Below are 20,954 nucleotides of genomic sequence, written 5' to 3' on the forward strand. Positions count from 1 at the left end.
TCAGCATTATACAAGATTTTGGACAATCATTGGTTTTTGCTTACTTCAGATCATAGGTTGATGCCTTACGTGGATGACAAACCTAAGATCATTGCACGTAAGGCACCTCACTTAAGGACCAACTTGTACGCAGCCACTTTCAGCGCCCCACACGGACTAAATAGAGGCATCAAATTGAAAGGTACACATCCTTGTGGCCAATGCAATGTTTGTCCATTTATGCTGGGACAGGACAATTTTGTAAATGGTAAGGAGCATGTACGCCTGAACCATTACATAAATTGCCGTACTAGGAATATTGTATATGGGATCATTTGCCCATGCAGGAAGCTATATGTGGGGCAAACCTCACAAGAATTGCGGAAACGGATTCAACAACACATTTCCAATATTAGCTTGGCCGCCCGGGATCGGGCCGACGAGGAGAAATCTCTTACCTCTGTGGCTTCACATTTCTTGGATCACCATGGTGGTAAGTATAATGGTTTACATGTGGTGGGTTTGGAGAAAATTAATTTCAGTATTAGAGGCACACGCATAACACAATGTTTGCTTAAGGCAGAATCCCGATGGATTTACAATTTAGATTGTCTGTCCCCGCAGGGTCTTAATGAGGAGCTTTTATTTACAGGTTTTTATGCCAGATAATGTTTTGCACTTTCCCATTGTCTTTTGTTTGGTTTGTTTTTTCAGATGCACATGTTGCCTATTCACATAATATTATTTGGTCCTTTCCTCTGGGTCCGCTGGGTTACTCCTCCTCTCTGCACTTCAGCTCGGGAACTATTCGTTTATTGGCTATAAAAAAGAATTTCACTGGACCACCAGGGAAGAGGATTCTTCTTGATCTTTGTTTGTTTGGACATGCAGCGACTGATGTGTCTTACCTACATTTGCTGTGTACATCTATTTGATGCAGTACCCCTCCGAAATGTCATTTTCTTGAATAATCTCTCACCTTTGGGGTTTTGGCGTGGGGTGCTGTGGACCATAACACAGAGCGCCTTTTGTGTGGTTTTTTTTTCTCTGTTCTTTTCCTAAATAATTGTTAAATACATCAATGTTGGACACAAAAAGATAAATATATTCAATAATTAAAAAGCATATCTTTATATATAAAAAAATCTTCATAAGAAAAAATGTTCGAAAAATGTGGTAGTTCGAAATATAAAAAAATGAAAAATTTAAATATAAATAATATAAAGGAATCTTTAAGGGGGAGTAAAAACATTATAAAAATTATTAAAAATCATACTAATATAATATAACAAAAAATATCTAAATATAGAAAATACACAATAATAAAAAATATAGAAAAAATTTCTTAAATATTTCAAAAAACGGTATAGGGAATAAATAAACATAAAATAAAAACAAATAACAACAATACTCTTTGATACAAATATCTATAATAAAAAGGAATGAGAAATACAATACTAGGAGTATAAATGGATAAATTTAAATATTATTAACCAGGTATGGTAAAGAGAAATAAAAATGAGGCACTCGTGTTTATTCACATATTTCTGGGTGATAACCATGTAGCTGAATTAACACGTCATGTCTCTTCTGACAGGTGGTTAATTCTGCACATGAATTAATTGTGGGCACATACTATAGGACCTATTTTGGGCTTTGTAAGCGCCCCTTGTTTTGCACTAATTTTAAAAAATTGTTTTATTATGAATTTAGTAGATACAATTTCATGAATATGGAACATTATTTTACTATTGTTCCCCTCTTTTCTTTCTTTTTTCTTTTATACTAGTCTATTTCACCACTGTGCCTCATCTTTATCTCCTTTATTTGGTTTTATCTGGTTTTATTCTGTGTTTTTTGTGTGTTTTTTGATTTTTCTAGACAGTACTTTTGTCTTCCCTGTTATTCATTTGTTTTTTGTTTATTTATTACTTTTCTGTTCATCAATGTTTTTTTATGTGTGTACATATACACATATTATTGTCTGTATTTTTTTTTTGTTTGTATATATTTAATTCTGCAAACTAATACTGGTATTAGGTTTCTTTGTAGAGACCTCATTCATTCATTATTGTCCTTGCATCTAAATGTTACTCTATGCTATATTGATCTTTTTTTCTTTCTTCTTTCTGCCGCTTTGTGCACGTCCACAGCACCCAACGCCACTGCATACCCTGAGCTCTTGCACGTCACGGCACTTCCAGCTGATGACACGCAGGGAGTGCCTTATGAGCCTGCGCTGGCTGCCGCATCCGGTCCTTGGAACCCAGCAGGCGCCGGCTCAGAGGCAGGACGCATGCGCGGATTGCACATCCGGACGCCGTTCGCTTGTGGCGTCATTTATCAGGTACAATATACATTTCACGAGCTATAATTGGGGCTCTTTGGCCAGGCCCGAAGTGCTATGTCTCCCCCACCCCTCTCTCCTCCTCCATGCCAATGAGGTGGTCACCGGCCGCTCCTCTGTTATGGGGACCTGAGACGCAGGTAAAAGCCATTATGATTTGATTACTGAGTATATATATATATATATATATATATATATATATATAACAAGAAAAATGAGCGGCACTCCAAAAAGTAAAGTGGTGAATCCTTTATTCACACCAGTGGTGCAACGTTTCGGCTCTTGTCGCGAGCCTTCCTCAAGCAAAGACACAACTCAAATGACTGTGATTATATAGGAAATACAAATCATGTGACAACAACCCAGTGGGTGTGTTTAACAGATCATAAATATATGACATTAGTGTACATTGAATCAGCATAATATCTATAGTGTACAGCACATATACACATATACTGGTCATCATCAATAGAGAATCACAAATATGGGGCATATCTGCAAATCAAGTGCATAAACCTGATCATATAGTGTACCGACGGTCAGTGTACATAAATATAAAAAAGGGGGGGAGGAGCAATGAAGTGTTATCACGAAACATACTTTACAGGCAAAGAGGCTCATTCATTGCCGTGAACTCGGCGTTCCGGATGTCCGTCTGCGCCGGCGTGGCAGCGCACCAATGATAGGTACTCGGCATGCCGGACACGCTGCGCGTCATCACACTGGCGCTGCGTGCCATCTCGATGGGCCGATCCTCCTCCGTCACAATGTAGGACACAGTGTGCTGTCCTGGGCGCATGCTCAGTGAGAAAACGAGCTGCAGGCGCCATCTTTGTGACTGGAGAGCTGCCCATTCATACATACTGTGCAATCGCATCCAACCACAAACAAAAAAACGAGCATAGGGGGTCAGAAAAGGGCACAAGGAGTCCCATAAACAGGGTATCAATGTGCCCCCCGACGGAAAAACCACAGCAGCCACGGAAAACCGCGGCATTTGCAGGAATAACGTCAGGGATTCCGACGTCCCATACTGCCCGTGAGGGATCTCCTCCAGTGGTGCACAGATGCTGCAGAATGTACATGGTTCAGCTCCCAGTATCAAAAAGTAAAATATGTGACAACAGAGGAATATATAAGGTGTCGATAAATATCAACACCTGGTGCCTGTCACGCCTGACTGTAACAGAACTAAATCAAACATAATATGTAAAATATGATAAAAATAGACTCCTTCCGTAGTATGTTGCGTGCACTCCAATCGTATGATCCACACCCCAAAGTGCAAATAGTGAGTGATCTGAAAAAAGAAGAAAAGAAAATTAAAATAGGAATAAAATGAGTTGTATAACTCTCTTAGTGTATACACAATTAGCAAAACAGTATCCGGCAAAGCACCAGGGGCAAACAACCCTCACAGAACCTCCCCAAAATTGTAATCAACGTTTAAGCCCTTTGGCTTCAGGCTGTCCAGTTTATGGATCCAGCTAAGTTCTCTACGTTTGAGTATCCTGGATCTATCCCCACCACGCCGTGGTTGGGGTATATGATCCAGGATCCAACATCTCAAATCGCCTTCTTTGTGTGTGGCCTCAGTAAAATGTTTAGATAGTGGTAAGTCCATACGATTTTTGCGTATGCTGAGACGATGATTATTGAGGCGTGTCTTCAATTCAGTTGTTGTCTCGCCCACATAAAGCAAATCACATGGGCAAGACAACACATAGATGACATAGTTGGAGTCACAAGTCAAATGAAATGGAATGCCATAGGACACCCCGGTATTGGGATGTACAAAGAATCTTCCCTTACGAATGTATCTGCAGTTGACGCAGTTTAAACAAGGAAAACAGCCTAAGCCAGACTGAGTCAATTTAGTTTGTTTCAAAGCTACCCCGGGGCCTATGTCAGCCTTAACCAGCTGATCACGTAGGTTACGGGATCGGCGATATGATGACAATGGTGGGCGTGAGAACTCAGGGATATCTTTGAAGCATGTACCCAATAGACCCCAATATTTATTCAAAATCTTGTTAACTGACGGACTCAATTCAGTATATACTGAAACGAACGGAATCCTGGCCTTGTTCTGGACAGTGTTCCGTTTCGTCAGTAACTCCGTTCTATCAAGCGTTCGTGCTCTATTCATGTGTTCGTCCAGCAGTCGTTTGGGATAACCCCTGTCACGAAACTTAACTGCCATGGAGTCTAGAGTCGCATCCAGTTTACTTTCATCTGACACAACACGCTTGACGCGGAGAAACTGAGAGAACGGCAGCGACCGGATCATTCTCCGAGGGTGTGAGCTATTGTAGCACAAAAACGTATTGGTGTCAGTAGGTTTTGTGTACAACTCAGTATGTAGTTCACCCTCATTGAGTGTGACTCGTGTATCCAAGAACTGGATCTCAGTTCGGGAATGAACAAGGGTGAACTGTAAGTCAGGATCCTGGTTATTCAAAAAACCATGGAACTGGGCCAGGTCGGTCTCAGTGCCGGTCCATATGAGGAAGATGTCATCAATGTATCGCCACCACCTCAGCACCTGGCTGAAGTAGTGGGATAGATAGACGACATCCTCCTCATAGCACCGCATAAATATATTTGCATACGTGGGGGCCACGTGAGACCCCATGGCCACCCCACGTTCTTGCAAGTAAAATACATCCCTGAAGAGAAAGTAGTTGTACTGTAACACAATCTTGAGCAATTCGATGATGAATTCAGAGGCCTGAGGAGAAAAGGCCGAGGTCCCCAACATTTTCTCCACAGCCCTGAGACCCTTGTCATGGGCAATTGACGTGTATAACGAGGTGACATCAAATGATGCGAGTAACACCGAAGACACCTGGGTTAAATCAACACTTTGTAGTTTAGTCAAGAAATCAGACGTATCTTGTATATAGGATGACCCCCCTATGGAAAATTCCCACAGTACTTTGTCTAGGAAAACGGCTATGCCGCTGAAGATGGAATCTGAACCCGAGACAATGGGTCGACCCGGGGGATCGATGAGGGTCTTGAATCTTGGGCAGCACATACAGCACCGGAGTGACAGGATGCGCTACCTCAAGAAAATCACTAAGACCCCCATCGATTGAAAATTCCTCATATGGAGGATATGTCTACCCATATGAGGAATTTTCAAACTGAGTCTGAAGAAAACAAAAGGGTGAAATGGTGCAGGGACGCAGACGACTATAGGAAAGGGAATATCTACAACTGGCAGACCGATAGACAACTTAACATGCTACAACGTGATAATAAGAGACGGAGAAAGACAAATCAAGCCTCTTCCAATGTGGAGCAGTCTTTTTTAGAGAAGGGTCCACAGACATCGGCGAGACGCGACGACGTATCAGGAGAGGTGGTCGTGGACACAGGAGGGCCGGGCGGAGCACGCAGCAAGACCAGGTCAATGGCAGTCAAGCCAACTTCAGGAAAGAAGAAGTGACTGTGGTCAATTTATCCTCTAAGGAACTGACTGCCTCTCAAGTGAGTGTCCTGTACAAGGGGTTTTTGTTCTGCCCCAATGCACCTATTGACTGGTTTGAATTAGAATCCAATTTGTTCTCTTTCTTTCGACGTATTAAGTTGAAGATTTGGTTCCACAAGAGGAATGTGGCTGCGAGACCCCAGATCAGTGATTTCACCCTGGGCTCCCTCAACCTATTTTCAAAGAGCAACTTTGTACCTGTTGTCAATGAGCCATCCGTTGACGCATACATCAGTGCAGTCAAGTTGGGAATCTCTGAGCTCAGGTCTTCCTCACATGGAGGCCGGGCTTTCAGATCTCCCAATTTGACTACTACTGAGATTGAAGCCCTGGAGTCCCTTAGATCCGACCCCACCATTACCCTGAAACCGGCTGTTAAGGGGGGTGCGGTCGTAGTAATGGACACCACAAAATACGTACAAGAAATCATGCGACAATTAAATGATCCTCAGGTATATAGGATTTTGGATTCTGATCCCAAATTCATGATAGCGGATATCATCCGCCGGTGTCTCAGGGAGGCTAAGGCCGCGGGCATCATCGATGGGGGTCTTAGTGATTTTCTTGAGGTAGCGCATCCTGTCACTCCGGTGCTGTATGTGCTGCCCAAGATTCACAAGACCCTCATCGATCCCCCGGGTCGACCCATTGTCTCGGGTTCAGATTCCATCTTCAGCGGCATAGCCGTTTTCCTAGACAAAGTACTGCGGGAATTTTCCATAGGGGGGTCATCCTATATACAAGATACGTCTGATTTCTTGACTAAACTACAAAGTGTTGATTTAACCCAGGTGTCTTCAGTGTTACTCGCATCATTTGATGTCACCTCGTTATACACGTCAATTGCCCATGACAAGGGTCTCAGGGCTGTGGAGAAAATGTTGGGGACCTCTGCCTTTTCTCCTCAGGCCTCTGAATTCATCATCGAATTGCTCAAGATTGTGTTACAGTACAACTACTTTCTCTTCAGGGATGTATTTTACTTGCAAGAACGTGGGGTGGCCATGGGGTCTCACGTGGCCCCCACGTATGCAAATATATTTATGCGGTGCTATGAGGAGGATGTCGTCTATCTATCCCATCCCTTCAGCCAGGTGCTGAGGTGGTGGCGATACATTGACGACATCTTCCTCATATGGACCGGCACTGAGACCGACCTGGCCCAGTTCCATGGTTTTTTGAATAACCAGGATCCTGACTTACAGTTCACCCTTGTTCATTCCCGAACTGAGATCCAGTTCTTGGATACACGAGTCACACTCAATGAGGGTGAACTACATACTGAGTTGTACACAAAACCTACTGACACCAATACGTTTTTGTGCTACAATAGCTCACACCCTCGGAGAATGATCCGGTCGCTGCCGTTCTCTCAGTTTCTCCGCGTCAAGCGTGTTGTGTCAGATGAAAGTAAACTGGATGCGACTCTAGACTCCATGGCAGTTAAGTTTCGTGACAGGGGTTATCCCAAACGACTGCTGGACGAACACATGAAAAGAGCACGAACGCTTGATAGAACGGAGTTACTGACGAAACGGAACACTGTCCAGAACAAGGCCAGGATTCCGTTCGTTTCAGTATATACTGAATTGAGTCCGTCAGTTAACAAGATTTTGAATAAATATTGGGGTCTATTGGGTACATGCTTCAAAGATATCCCTGAGTTCTCACGCCCACCATTGTCATCATATCGCCGATCCCGTAACCTACGTGATCAGCTGGTTAAGGCTGACATAGGCCCCGGGGTAGCTTTGAAACAAACTAAATTGGCTCAGTCTGGCTTAGGCTGTTTTCCTTGTTTAAACTGCGTCAACTGCAGATACATTCGTAAGGGAAGATTCTTTGTATATCCCAATACCGGGGTGTCCTATGGCATTCCATTTCATTTGACTTGTGACTCCAACTATGTCATCTATGTGTTGTCTTGCCCATGTGATTTGCTTTATGTGGGCGAGACAACAACTGAATTGAAGACACGCCTCAATAATCATCGTCTCAGCATACGCAAAAATCGTATGGACTTACCACTATCTAAACATTTTACTGAGGCCACACACAAAGAAGGCGATTTGAGATGTTGGATCCTGGATCATATACCCCAACCACGGCGTGGTGGGGATAGATCCAGGATACTCAAACGTAGAGAACTAAGCTGGATCCATAAACTGGACAGCCTGAAGCCAAAGGGCTTAAACGTTGATTACAATTTTGGGGAGGTTCTGTGAGGGTTGTTTGCCCCTGGTGCTTTGCCGGATACTGTTTTGCTAATTGTGTATACACTAAGAGAGTTATACAACTCATTTTATTCCTATTTTAATTTTCTTTTCTTCTTTTTTCAGATCACTCACTATTTGCACTTTGGGGTGTGGATCATACGATTGGAGTGCACGCAACATACTACGGAAGGAGTCTATTTTTATCATATTTTACATATTATGTTTGATTTAGTTCTGTTACAGTCAGGCGTGACAGGCACCAGGTGTTGATATTTATCGACACCTTATATATTCCTCTGTTGTCACATATTTTACTTTTTGATACTGGGAGCTGAACCATGTACATTCTGCAGCATCTGTGCACCACTGGAGGAGATCCCTCACGGGCAGTATGGGACGTCGGAATCCCTGACGTTATTCCTGCAAATGCCGCGGTTTTCCGTGGCTGCTGTGGTTTTTCCGTCGGGGGGCACATTGATACCCTGCTTATGGGACTCCTTGTGCCCTTTTCTGACCCCCTATGCTCGTTTTTTTGTTTGTGGTTGGATGCGATTGCACAGTATGTATGAATGGGCAGCTCTCCAGTCACAAAGATGGCGCCTGCAGCTCGTTTTCTCACTGAGCATGCGCCCAGGACAGCACACTGTGTCCTACATTGTGACGGAGGAGGATCGGCCCATCGAGATGACACGCAGCGCCAGTGTGATGACGCGCAGCGTGTCCGGCATGCCGAGTACCTATCATTGGTGCGCTGCCACGCCGGCGCAGACGGACATCCGGAACGCCGAGTTCACGGCAATGAATGAGCCTCCTTGCCTGTAAAGTATGTTTCGTGATAACACTTCATTGCTCCTCCCCCCCTTTTTTATATTTATGTACACTGACCGTCGGTACACTATATGATCAGGTTTATGCACTTGATTTGCAGATATGCCCCATATTTGTGATTCTCTATTGATGATGACCAGTATATGTGTATATGTGCTGTACACTATAGATATTATGCTGATTCAATGTACACTAATGTCATATATTTATGATCTGTTAAACACACCCACTGGGTTGTTGTCACATGATTTGTATTTCCTATATAATCACAGTCATTTGAGTTGTGTCTTTGCTTGAGGAAGGCTCGCGACAAGAGCCGAAACGTTGCACCACTGGTGTGAATAAAGGATTCACCACTTTACTTTTTGGAGTGCCGCTCATTTTTCTTGTTACATTCAATAGGGAAATCATTCCATTCCCTCTGAGACGTGCACCCGCCTTCTCCTTGTTGAGCCAGTGCCGCCTTTTTTCTTTATATATATCTATATATATCTATATATATATATATATATATATCTGATTATGGGTCATTGAGGATCAGGCACTCCTGAGGAAGCCAGCAAGTCTGGCGGTAGGCGTTGGGCTTTTTTCCTGACCACCACGCTTGCCCCCCATCATGCCATTTTTATGATAAGTATTTGAGCCTTATTCATTGTTGATGGATTACATGCACTTTATAATGTTATATGCTTATGGATGTGGGGGTTTGTCTATGTATTTGTGGTGAGTCAGGATGGCATGTGCTTTTTGGGGGGCTATTATTACTGGCTAGTGAGGGCAGGCGGGATTAGCCTCAGAGTGAGGGCAGTGGTGGCCATCTTAACTGAATAGTGAAATTGCAGTTTTATGCAGACTGGTTGCTAAGGGTTGAATCTTATTAAATATGGGGTAAGTCAGTCTAATAGTAACTGATTCTGGAATATCATGTTATATCATGGAATAACATGGCTCACATGGCCTTGATTTGTTGTATACAACGATTTTAATTCTTTTGTGTTGTGTCTCGAATAAATTTGTTATATTTTAGATGTGCGGCTCCTGCTTCGGTATTCTTTTTCTTTTTTCTGTTTCACTATGCATTGCATTCCGTGAGCCGGCACTCTTTCTTTTTTATTGTTGGATGTGCCCCCATTCTTTGAATTGCATGGTCACTTATACATTCAGACCAGGCAGGTTTCATGCCAAATATGTTGACTGCAGTTAACATCAGACGTCTATTCTTAAAGGATAACTGTCACACTTAGACCCTAATTTCAATTTTCATATAAGTAGTTACTAATAACATGATATTCCAGAATCAGTTACTATTAGACTGACTTACCCCATATTTAATAAGATTCAACCCTTAGCAACCAGTCTGCATAAAACTGCAATTTCACTATTCAGTTAAGATGGCCACCACTGCCCTCACTCTGAGGCTAATCCCGCCTGCCCTCACTAGCCAGTAACAATAGCCCCCCAAAAGTGTCAGTAAGCACAGCCCTCCCGCTAAAGGGTTAATCGCCTGCAGCACAAAGGGGTCCTCTTACCACATGTTGCTTTCATTTATACACTGAGCAGACGGCAGATCTCCCTTCCCTGGTCTGCGCTGCTTCGACTCTGCATTGTCCAGCTCTGCTGAGTGAGGGAACGTCTGCCAAGCGCAAGGACAGGGAGAAGTGCACACAGCCCAGGCACTGTTATCAGCTGCTGGGGAGGACCTGGCTTTAATCATTTACTTACAGTCCCTGGCTGTCTGTAATCTGACCTTGCACTGCGTGCTTCTGCGTCCTCCAACACATAGATGGACCCTGCATAGCAACCTGATTTTAAGCACAGGTAAAAGTAGGCAGTACAGGGAACAAAACTGTGGAATTAAGGGGCAATTGAGTACACAGTGAAAAGTTGAAATAGGGCCACCAAGGAGATATTAATCACCACAATCCAATACTCAAAAATAAAATAAAAAAATGACAGTTATACTTTAAATATACAGGCAGGAAGGTATCGCGGTTTGAAGGCGGCAGTCGCGTCTCTTGACACGGCCAAAGCATTCGACAGCGTGGAATGGAAATACCTATGGGCGGTGCTCAGGAAAAATGGGTTTCGGAGCAACCTTTATCCAGTGGGTCCAACTCTTATGTAACACTCCTACAGCTAAAATTAGGGTGAATGGAGCTCTCTCCCGATCTTTCTATTTGCATAGAGCAGGCATGTCCAAACTGTGGCCCTCCAGCTGTTGCAAAACTACAACTCCCAGCATGCCTGAATGGCTTACAGCTATTAGGGCATGCTGGGAGTTGTAGTTTTGCAACAGCTGGAGGGCCACAGTTTGGACATGCCTGGCATAGAGGGACGAGGCAGGGGTGCCCTCTGTCACCCTTACTCTTTGCAATAGCAATTGAGCCCCTGGCAATGGCACTCAGGGAAGCGCAGGCAGTTCAGGGTTTTAGGTATAATGGGCTAGTCGAAAAAGTAGCTCTTTATGCTGATGACATGCTCTTGTTCCTAGATGAATGGAGCTCCATGACTATCATTAATGGATTTGGAGGCCTGTCAGGGTTGAACATTAACTGGTCCAAGTCTGTGCTGATGTTGCTGTCAGAAGACAAAGGGCCTGCAACTTGTTACGTCTTTCAAATATCTGGGCGTCCAGGTTACTGTCGATGTCAGAGATTATGAGAGACTGAATTTGACTCCGCTGCTGCAGAGATTCTGACAGAAGGTACAGGTTTGCATCAAATTGCCACTCTCGGTAATAGGGAGGGTTAATCTTATAAAAATGATACTGATGCCACAACTTTACTTGTTGCATAATGCACCTATATGGGTTCCTGCCTGATTTTTTGTCACGGTTAATGCCATATTCAGAGATTTAATCTGGAAGAGAGGGGTTCTGCGTATAAAACTGGCTACGCTTTGTCGACCAAAAACCGATGGGGGACTTGGGGCTCCAGACCCATGGATTTATTACTTAGCTGCCCAACTACAGCATTTGCACGGGTGGGGGATGGAAGAGGACATTAATAAGTCGGGGCGAATCGTGCAGATTCTAGTGGGGGGGAAGAACTTACTAACTGCGTTAGAGGATGGATCCCTAGATGAAGCGGGGAATGACATTCCAATACTTCGGGTAATTCACAAAGTCTGGTGGAAGGCGAGGAAAGTAGCAGGGATTCAAGGGTACACAAAGTTTACCGTAATATGGCCCAATTTCATATATGCAGAACTCCATAAAATACCTGCTATTCAGACGTGGGGGCGATACGGACTTACCCACATCAACTTTATGATGGGGAGACTTTAAAGGAATATGCTCAATTACAACGTGAGTTTCAGCTTCCGCATTCCCAATTCTACTTGTATTTACAGCTTAGACATGCCATGCATTCGCAAGGTAAAGTGGAGAGGATTAAACCGGCCTCTAAACATACGATCATCGATTTGGCAAGTTCTAAGGGTACCACTAGCGGGGTTATATCGTTGCACTATAGCAGTCTTATGGAAACGCATTTTAAAAAACAGCCTCTCCGATTGTATGACAAATGGCGGGATGATATTACTGATTTAACGGAAGACCAGTGGAACAAAGTGCTAGAAGGATTTACGGATATAGCGGTGGGTGAAGCACTGTTATTACTGTATAGGGTCTATAGGACACCTTCCCTATTAAGGAAAATGGGGTATAGATTGGATGACTTATGTCCCAGATGTGGTGCATCCAATGCTGCGTTGATACACCTTATGTGGAACTGCCCCAGGCTGAGAAGATACTGGAGGGAGGTGATGGATATAATACAAAAAGTGTATGAAACTCAAATTGAGGTTACCGCCAGGGTGTGTGTACTTGGCTGTGTTGACAGTTATTCAATATCTTCTGAACATACATTGCAGATTATTTGTATACTGTATCAGGCAAGAAAGGTGATCGCGTATCACTGGGTGGATCATGACCCTCCTAAGGTTCAAGAGCTCGTTAACAAGGTCCATACCTTGCTGCAAATGGAGAGCTTTGTATATCAAAAGAGGAATAACCTTAAAAAGTTTGAAAAGATTTGAGGCAGGTGAAAACAGCACTATAACATTGAGGATTAAGCTGGAGGTTGTGGTTGCATTGGAGTAGGATTTCTGAATCACAACACCCCGGTATCACGCAGGCTTTTGGGTGTTTTTTCCCCAGAAATCTAGGAGACTGTATTCTTGGGTAGCAGGTGGGACGCTAGGGTTTCTGGGTGGGGGGGGAATCTTCTTATGAGAGGCCGTTCTGATACATGTGCTTCAATACCTATTCTTGTGATATCTTTGTGATATGCTGTCATGAGAGTCGATCGAATGATTTGATGGATATGCCATACCACTGTAGAATATGTATTTGAAAAGCAATGACTCAAAATAGGTTTTTGTTTCTGCTCTTCCTGATCGGACTTTTCACCTGAGAGACTGTTGTAACTTCTTCAAAGTGCTGTGGAACTTCTGGGACCAGGGAAGGAAGGTGGGATGGGGGGAAATGTTCTGTCTTTTTTCTGTTGTGGAAATTTTTTTTAATAAAAATAATCTGATTTAAAAAAAAAAAAAAAACATCCAACAATGTAAAATAGGATTTTTTGCCATTTTTCAAGTGGTCTTAAACATTTGATCAGGACTGTGTATATATATACAGACGTGGACAAAATTGTTGGTACCCTTTGGTCAATGAAAGAAAAAGTCACAATGGTCACAGAAATAACTTTAATCTGACAAAAGTAATAATAAATTAAAATTCTATAAATGTTAACCAATGAAAGTCAGACATTGTTTTTCAACCATGCTTCAACAGAATTATGTAAAAAAATAAACTCATGAAACAGGCATGGACAAAAATGATGGTACCCCTAGAAAACACAGAACATAATGTGACCAAAGGGACATGTTAATTCAAGGTGTGTCCACTAATTAGCATCACAGGTGTCTACAACCTTGTAATCAGCCATTGGGCCTATATATGGCTCCAGGTAATCACTGTGTTGTTTGGTGATATGGTGTGTACCACACTCGACATGGACCAGAGGAAGCAAAGGAAAGAGCTGTCTCAAGAGATCAGAAAGAAAATTATAGACAAGCATGTTAAAGGTAAAGGCTATAAGACCATCTCCAAGCAACTAGATGTTCCTGTGAGTACAGTTGCACATATTATTCATAAGTTTAAGATCCATGGGACTGTAGCCAACCTCCCTGGACGTGGCCGCAGGAGGAAAATTGATGACAAATCTAAGAGACGGATAATCCGAATGGTAACAAAAGAGCCTAGAAAGACTTCTAAAGAGATTCAAGGTGAACTTCATGCTCAAGGAACATCAGTGTCAGATCGCACCATCCGTCGTTGTTTGAGCCAAAGTGGACTACATGGGAGACGACCAAGGAGGACACCATTGTTGAAAACGAATCATAAAAAAGCAAGACTGGAATATGCCAAACTACATGTTGACAAGCCACAAAGCTTCTGGGAGAATGTCCTGTGGACAGATGAGACAAAAATCGAAGTTTTTGCCAAGGCACATCAGCTGTATGTTCACAGACGAAAAAATGAAGCATATCAAGAAAAGAACACTGTCCCTACTGTGAAACATGGAGGAGGCTCTGTTATGTTCTGGGGCTGCTTTGCTGCGTCTGGCACAGGGTGTCTTGAATCTGTGCAGGGTACAATGAAATCTCAAGACTATCAAGGAATTCTAGAGAGAAATGTACTAGCCAGTGTCAGAAAGCTTGGTCTCAGTCGCAGGTCATGGGTCTTGCAACAGGACAATGACCCAAAACACACCGCTAAAAACACCCAAGAATGGCTAAGAGGAAAAAATTGGACTATTCTAAAGTGGCCTTCTATGAGCCCTGACCTCAATCCTATTGAGCATCTTTGGAAGGAGCTGAAACATGCAGTCTGGAAAAGGCACCCTTCAAACCGGACACAACTGGAGCAGTTTGCTCATGAGGAGTGGGCCAAAATACCTGCTGAGAGGTGCAGATGTCTCATTGACAGTTACAGGAAGCGTTTGATTGCAGTGATTGCCTCAAAAGGTTGCGCAACAAAATATTAAGTTAGGGGTACCATCATTTTTGTCCATGCCTGTTTCATGAGTTTATTTTTTTACATAATTCTGTTGAAGCATGGTTGAAAAACAATGTCTGACTTTCATTGGTTAACATTTATAGAATTTTAATTTATTATTACTTTTGTCAGATTAAAGTTATTTCTGTGACCATTGTGACTTTTTCTTTCATTGACCAAAGGGTACCAACAATTTTGTCCACGTCTGTATATATGTGTGTATTTTTATATGTTTATTATATACAGCATGGCCCAGATTTATCATTACACTTAAATCTTACTCCACTTTTACATATGTCCAAAGTCACTTTCGGCTAAGTCAGATTTATTAATGGTCCTTTAATACTGTGATAAATGTGATAAATTCAAAAGTCGCATAAGATAAGTATGGTCCTCATTGGAGTTAACTTGAGCAATTTTTTGTGACTTTTTAAATAGTCGCAATAGTAAATCTGTCTAGAGATTCATTTACATAAGAAAACACGCCCACTTTCAGAAAACTGGCAAACATAGCGCAGAGCCAATAAAAGTCGCAAATGTTTGTGCAGTTTTAGCGATTGCGCAAAAATTTTCGACTTTTTCACTCCATTATTTTGACTTGAGCTAATGATAAATCTGGCCCTATGTGTGTATTATATGCAGATATTTGATAGTATGACTCATTTCTCCCAATAGTTTAGTCCTCGCTTCTTAGAACATTAGAGAAACAGACTGACACAGTACATATTCCACTACTAGAGTCACAGACAACACTTACCTGCAGTATAACTTACCAGATGATGCAATTTAGTGTTCATAAAAATGGTAACTCCATTCACAATCACTTTAGCCTTGCCATATGGCTTTACTAGCACCTTGCTTTCAATGTTGATAAAAGTAGCATGTTTTGGTAAAACTCTAAGGAAAAAAATCAGGTAGAAATAAGTAAAGATAAAAAATTCTATTTCAGAAATATGGAATTTCCATCACATACCCTAGACCTCTCAAGGTTACTTCATTAGACGCTGCCTGGCCAACATCAGATGTTCCTGAAATAGAAAGATCTTATCTTATACTCTGACCACCAGTATATGATGAAGTCTCTCCTTGCATCTACAGTTACAGCTGTACGGTCATGGCCAAAAGTTTTGATAATTGCATAAATATTGGAAATTGGAAAAGTTGCTGCTTAAGTTTTTATAATAGCAATTTGCATATACTCCAGAATGTTATGAAGAGTGATCAGATGAATTGCATAGTCCTTCTTTGCCATAAAAATTAACAATCCCTAAAAAAACTTTCCACTGCATTTCATTGCTGTCATTAAAGGACCTGCTGAGATCATTTCAGTAATCGTCTTGTTAACTCAGGTGAGAATGTTGACGAGTACAAGGCTGGAGATCATTATGTCAGGCTGATTGGGTTAAAATGGCAGACTTGACCTGTTAAAAGGAGGGTGATGCTTGAAATCATTGTTCTTCCATTGTTAACCATGGTGACCTGCAAAGAAACGCGTGCTGCCTTCATTGCATTACAAATGGCTTCACAGGCAAGGATATTGTGGCTACTAAAATTGTACCTCAATCAACAATTGATAGGATCATTAAGAACTTCAAGGAAAGAGGTTCAATTCTTGTTAAGAAGGCTTCAGGGCGTCCAAGAAAGTTCAGCAAGCGCCAGGATCGTCTCCTAAAGAGGATTCAGCTGCGGGATCGGAGTGCCACCAGTGCAGAGCTTACTCAGGAATGGCAGCAGGCAGGTGTGAGCGCATCTGCACGCACAGTGAGGCGAAGACTTTTGGAAGATGGCCTGGTGTCAAGAAGGGCAGCAAATAAGCCACTTCTCTCCCAAAAAAACATCAGGGACAGATTGATCTTTTGCAGAAAATATGGCGAATGGACTGCTGAGAACTGGGGCAAAGTCATATTCTCCGATGAAGCCTCTTTCCGATTGTTTGGGGCATCAGAAAAAAGGCTTGTCCGGAGAAGAAAAGGTGAGCGCTACCATCAGTCCTGTGTCATGCCAACAGTAAAGCATCCTGAGACCATTCATGTGTGGGGTTGCTTCTCATCCAAGGGAGTGGGCTCACTCATAATTTTGCCCAAAAACACAGCCATGAATAAAGAATGGTACCAAAACACCCTCCAACAGCAACTTCTTCCAACAATCCAACAACAGTTTGGTGAAGAACAATACATTTTACAGCACGATAAGGCAAAAGTGATAACTAAGTGGCTCGGGGACCAAAACGTTGACATTTTGGGTCCATGGCCTGGAAACTCCCCAGATCTTAATCCCATTGAGAACTTGTGGTCAATCCTCAAGAGGCGGGTGGACAAACAAAAACCCACTAATTCTGACAAACTCCAAGAAGTGATTATGAAGGAATAGATTGCTATCAGTCAGGAATTGGCCCAGAAGTTGATTGAGAGCATGACCAGTCGAAATGCAGAAGTCCTGAAAAAGAAGGGCCAACACTGCAAATACTGCATAAATGTCATGCAATTGTCGATAAAAGCCTTTGAAACGTATGAAGTGCGAGTAATTATATGCAGTTCAGCAGCAAACTTTGTGAAAACTAATCTTTGTGTCTTTCTCAAAACTTTTGGCCACGACTGTACATCTCACACAATTTTGCTTATGTACACCTTTGGGGGCTAATTTTTTAAATTATTGCATTTTACTCATTATGAGGTAAAAATCATTTTATAAATTGGTCTTTATTAAAAATATGAAGTCCTTTTTTCTGTACATAGATTAGATGCTCTAATAGAGGGATCTTAATTTTCTCTCTGATCTGTCAGCTGGGAGCTGACGGGCTCCTTATCTCTGCTTTCTGACAATATAAACACCCATCATAGCTCAATCCATATTTTACTGATAAGAATGTGGCTCAAATAAGTGTTTATGAACATTTAGTAGTTTAGAGATAAGGTTTATTAGATGACTGGTACAAAGTGAAAGTATGGTTCACACAGCTAGAAAAATGGTTAACTCTTTGTGACAGAACAGCTCCATATGTTTTATAAAGAACAACTGAAAAGAAGGTGTACATAGCTTTTAATGTCTAATCCTGTAATCATACTGCCATCCATCAGCCACCCTACTAGCATAAAGATGGGAACGGATTAAATAAACTGCAGGATCAGATTACCACAGAGATGGATGGGTCTTTATAGAACTGTAGTAGACCCATATTTTTTTTTCTAATTTTAGATGCATTGTGAAAATAACAAAAATGTTTGTGAAGGTGTATAATAGCCTTTAAAGGGATTATCCAGGTATTTGATATTGAAGGCCTATGCTCAGGATAGGTTATCAATATCAGATTGGTGGAGGTCCAACTCCTGACACCTCCGCTGATCAACCATTGTAAGATGCCGTTGTGCTCACTGGAGGTCCAGTGAGTGGTCCGGTCTGTTAACAGCAAACCAAGCACAGCGCACTACATTGTATAGTGGCTTCACTTGAATGGGACTGAGCTGCGCCCAGGCAATTAACTGTGACATCACTGGCTTAGCAGGAGGCCTAAGTGCTCACAGAGCGCCACAATCGCTACGAACAGCTGATCAGTGGGAGTCACGGGAATCGGACCGCTGACAATCTTATATTGAAGACCTGTCATGAGGATATGCCATTGATATCAAATTCCCAGATAACCCCTTCAAGGGTATATTCACTTACAGATTTTTTTTGCAGAAATCTATGCACAGGCTGCAGTAACAATGCCATTCAGGTGTATGGAAGGGTATGTTCAGTTTCTTGAATGGTATCCTATAGTGAGAGAAGTAAGCACTGTACCTTCTTTTATAAAGTGCTTAAGAACTCCAGAAAGCTGTGGGTCTTCATTAATGTTCAGCAGGTAAGGAAACAACTGCATCATACGCCTCTCCTGGAAACAAGCATATCTTCAACTACTATCTACTCTTATTTGATAGGGACCCCAACAGAAAGTATTTGGTTCCCCACAGGAAAAAAAAAAATCAATAACACCCTAGTGGCCACCTACTCTGGCCGCCTCTTTTTCTAGCCCAAACTGCAGCATAATGTTTCCAATGGAGATATATGTTGGGGACATATCTATGCTGTCAGTTACCTGTGTTATTGCAGCAAACTGCTGCTCCCATTCTTTCCTGGCCTCTTGTAGCTGATCTTCCCAAGCTGAATGCTTTGCTTGGATCCGCAGTTCATTTTCTGCAAACAACTGCCAAAGTTCTTCTGTGATTCCAAGATAATATAAAAGCACATTGAGTATATTGCATGGAGTTTCAGTGCTCCCCACATTCACAACAGGGGCACCATGAAGAGAGGACTATAATATGCAGTGTCGGACTGGGGTACCTAGGGCCCACAGTAAAAATTATTTGGGGGCCCACCGTATGGATACATTCAAATATAATAAATATTTTAGCAAGTTTTTTATATTAACATAGGCTGGTTGAGGTGCTGTATATTGAATATATGTATGTAGTGCAGTAAGTCTACTGTGTTATGTGCCACTTGTGCAGGGGGTGGGAGACTAGGGGCCCACCTTGCTCAGGGGCCCACCGGGGGATTCCCCTGTACCCCTGTGGGCCAATCCGAGCCAGATAATATGATTACATGAATGTCCAGTAGAACTAATGGCAGAGATCTCCACCTACTTGTTTCCTGCTCCACCTTCTTTCCTGAGCTCCCCAGTCCTGCCAGTCGGGACAGCAGTTTGTGGTTTTCTGCCTTCAGCACTTTGATAAGACGCTCTGTGGGACTTGCATTAATAACTGCTCTGTTTTTAATTTTCTTTGCCCTGACGGAGGTAACACACACTTGTATATACTGTAGTATTATCATTCTCTTATACAGTTCTGATCAAAAGTTTAAGACCACTTGAAAAATGGCAAAAATCATATTTAGCATGGCTGGATCTTAACAAGGCTCCAGGTAGAGCTTCAACATGCAACAGGAAGAAATGGGAGCGAGACAAAACATTTTTTCAATTTAATGAAAACAACGAATAAACTGAAACCGGCTGTTTTTCAGCTGATCAAAAGTTTAGGACCACACCTCCAAAAAAACCTAAACCCCCCCAAAACAGAAATCCAACTTCCAAACATGAACTCAGTAATGATTAGCTCCGCTGTTATTGTTGATCACTTCATAAATTTGTTTCGGCATGCTTGATGCAAGCGTTTCCATGAGGTGAGTGGGAACATTTCTCCAAGCGGTGAAGACGGCCGCACAAAGGCCATCTACTGTCTGGAATTGTTGTCCATTTTTGTAAACTTCCCTTGCCATCCATCCCCAAAGGTTCTCAATTGGATTTAGATCAGGGGAACACGCAGGATGGGCCAAAAGATTTTATTCTCCTGGAAGAAGTCCCTTGTCCTGCAGGCATTGTGTATTGTGTACTGTAGCGTTGTCCTGTTGAAAAACCCAGTCGTTACCACATAGACAAGAGCCCTTGGTCATGAGGAATGCTCTCTGCAACATCTGGACATAGCCAACGGCCGTTTGACGCCCCTGCACTTCCTGAAGCTATATTGTTCCACTGAAGGAAAAAGCACCCCAGACCATTATGGCGCCCCCTCCACTGTAGCGTGTAGAAAACATCTCAGGTGGGATCTGCTTGTCATGCCAGTAACGTTGGAAACCATCAGGACCATCAAAGTTAAATTTTTTCTCATCAGAGAATAAAACTTTCTTCCACCTTTGAATGTCCCATATTTGGTGCTCTCTTGCAAAGTCCAAACGAGCAGTTCTGTGGCGTTCAAGGAGACGAGGTCTTTGAAGACGTTTTTTGTTTTTAAAGCAATTCAGTCTCAGATGCCGTCTGATGGTTATGGGGCTGCAGTCAGCACCAGTAAGGGCCTTAATTTGGGTCGAGGATCGTCCACTGTCTTGACGGACAGCCAATTGGATCCTCTGGCTCAGTCCTAGTGAATTTTTTTTAGGTCATCACTTGACTTTTTTGTTCCATAACCCTTAGGATCATTTAAGAAATTCCAAATGACTGTCTTACTGCGTCCCACCTCAGCAGCGATGGCGCGCTGTGAGAGACCCTGCTTATGC

The 20,954-nt window shown here is 42.5% G+C and overlaps 1 protein-coding gene across 1 annotated transcript in view; it reads right to left on the minus strand.

Annotated features, from left to right (window-relative positions):
- LOC122935437 (kinesin-like protein KIF28P) overlaps nucleotides 1-20,954 on the minus strand; it is a 213,268-nt gene that overhangs the window by 64,094 nt on the left and 128,220 nt on the right. Inside the window, exons 8-12 of the mRNA XM_044291204.1 lie at nucleotides 19,550-19,692; nucleotides 19,003-19,124; nucleotides 18,708-18,798; nucleotides 15,901-15,955; nucleotides 15,701-15,824 (exon numbers count right to left, since the gene is read on the minus strand). Coding sequence (XP_044147139.1) covers nucleotides 15,701-15,824; nucleotides 15,901-15,955; nucleotides 18,708-18,798; nucleotides 19,003-19,124; nucleotides 19,550-19,692 — 535 coding nt within the window. The remainder of the gene's footprint in view (nucleotides 1-15,700; nucleotides 15,825-15,900; nucleotides 15,956-18,707; nucleotides 18,799-19,002; nucleotides 19,125-19,549; nucleotides 19,693-20,954) is intronic.

The sequence above is a fragment of the Bufo gargarizans genome, chromosome 4, assembly GCF_014858855.1.
Source record: "Bufo gargarizans isolate SCDJY-AF-19 chromosome 4, ASM1485885v1, whole genome shotgun sequence".
NCBI lineage: Eukaryota > Metazoa > Chordata > Amphibia > Anura > Bufonidae > Bufo > Bufo gargarizans.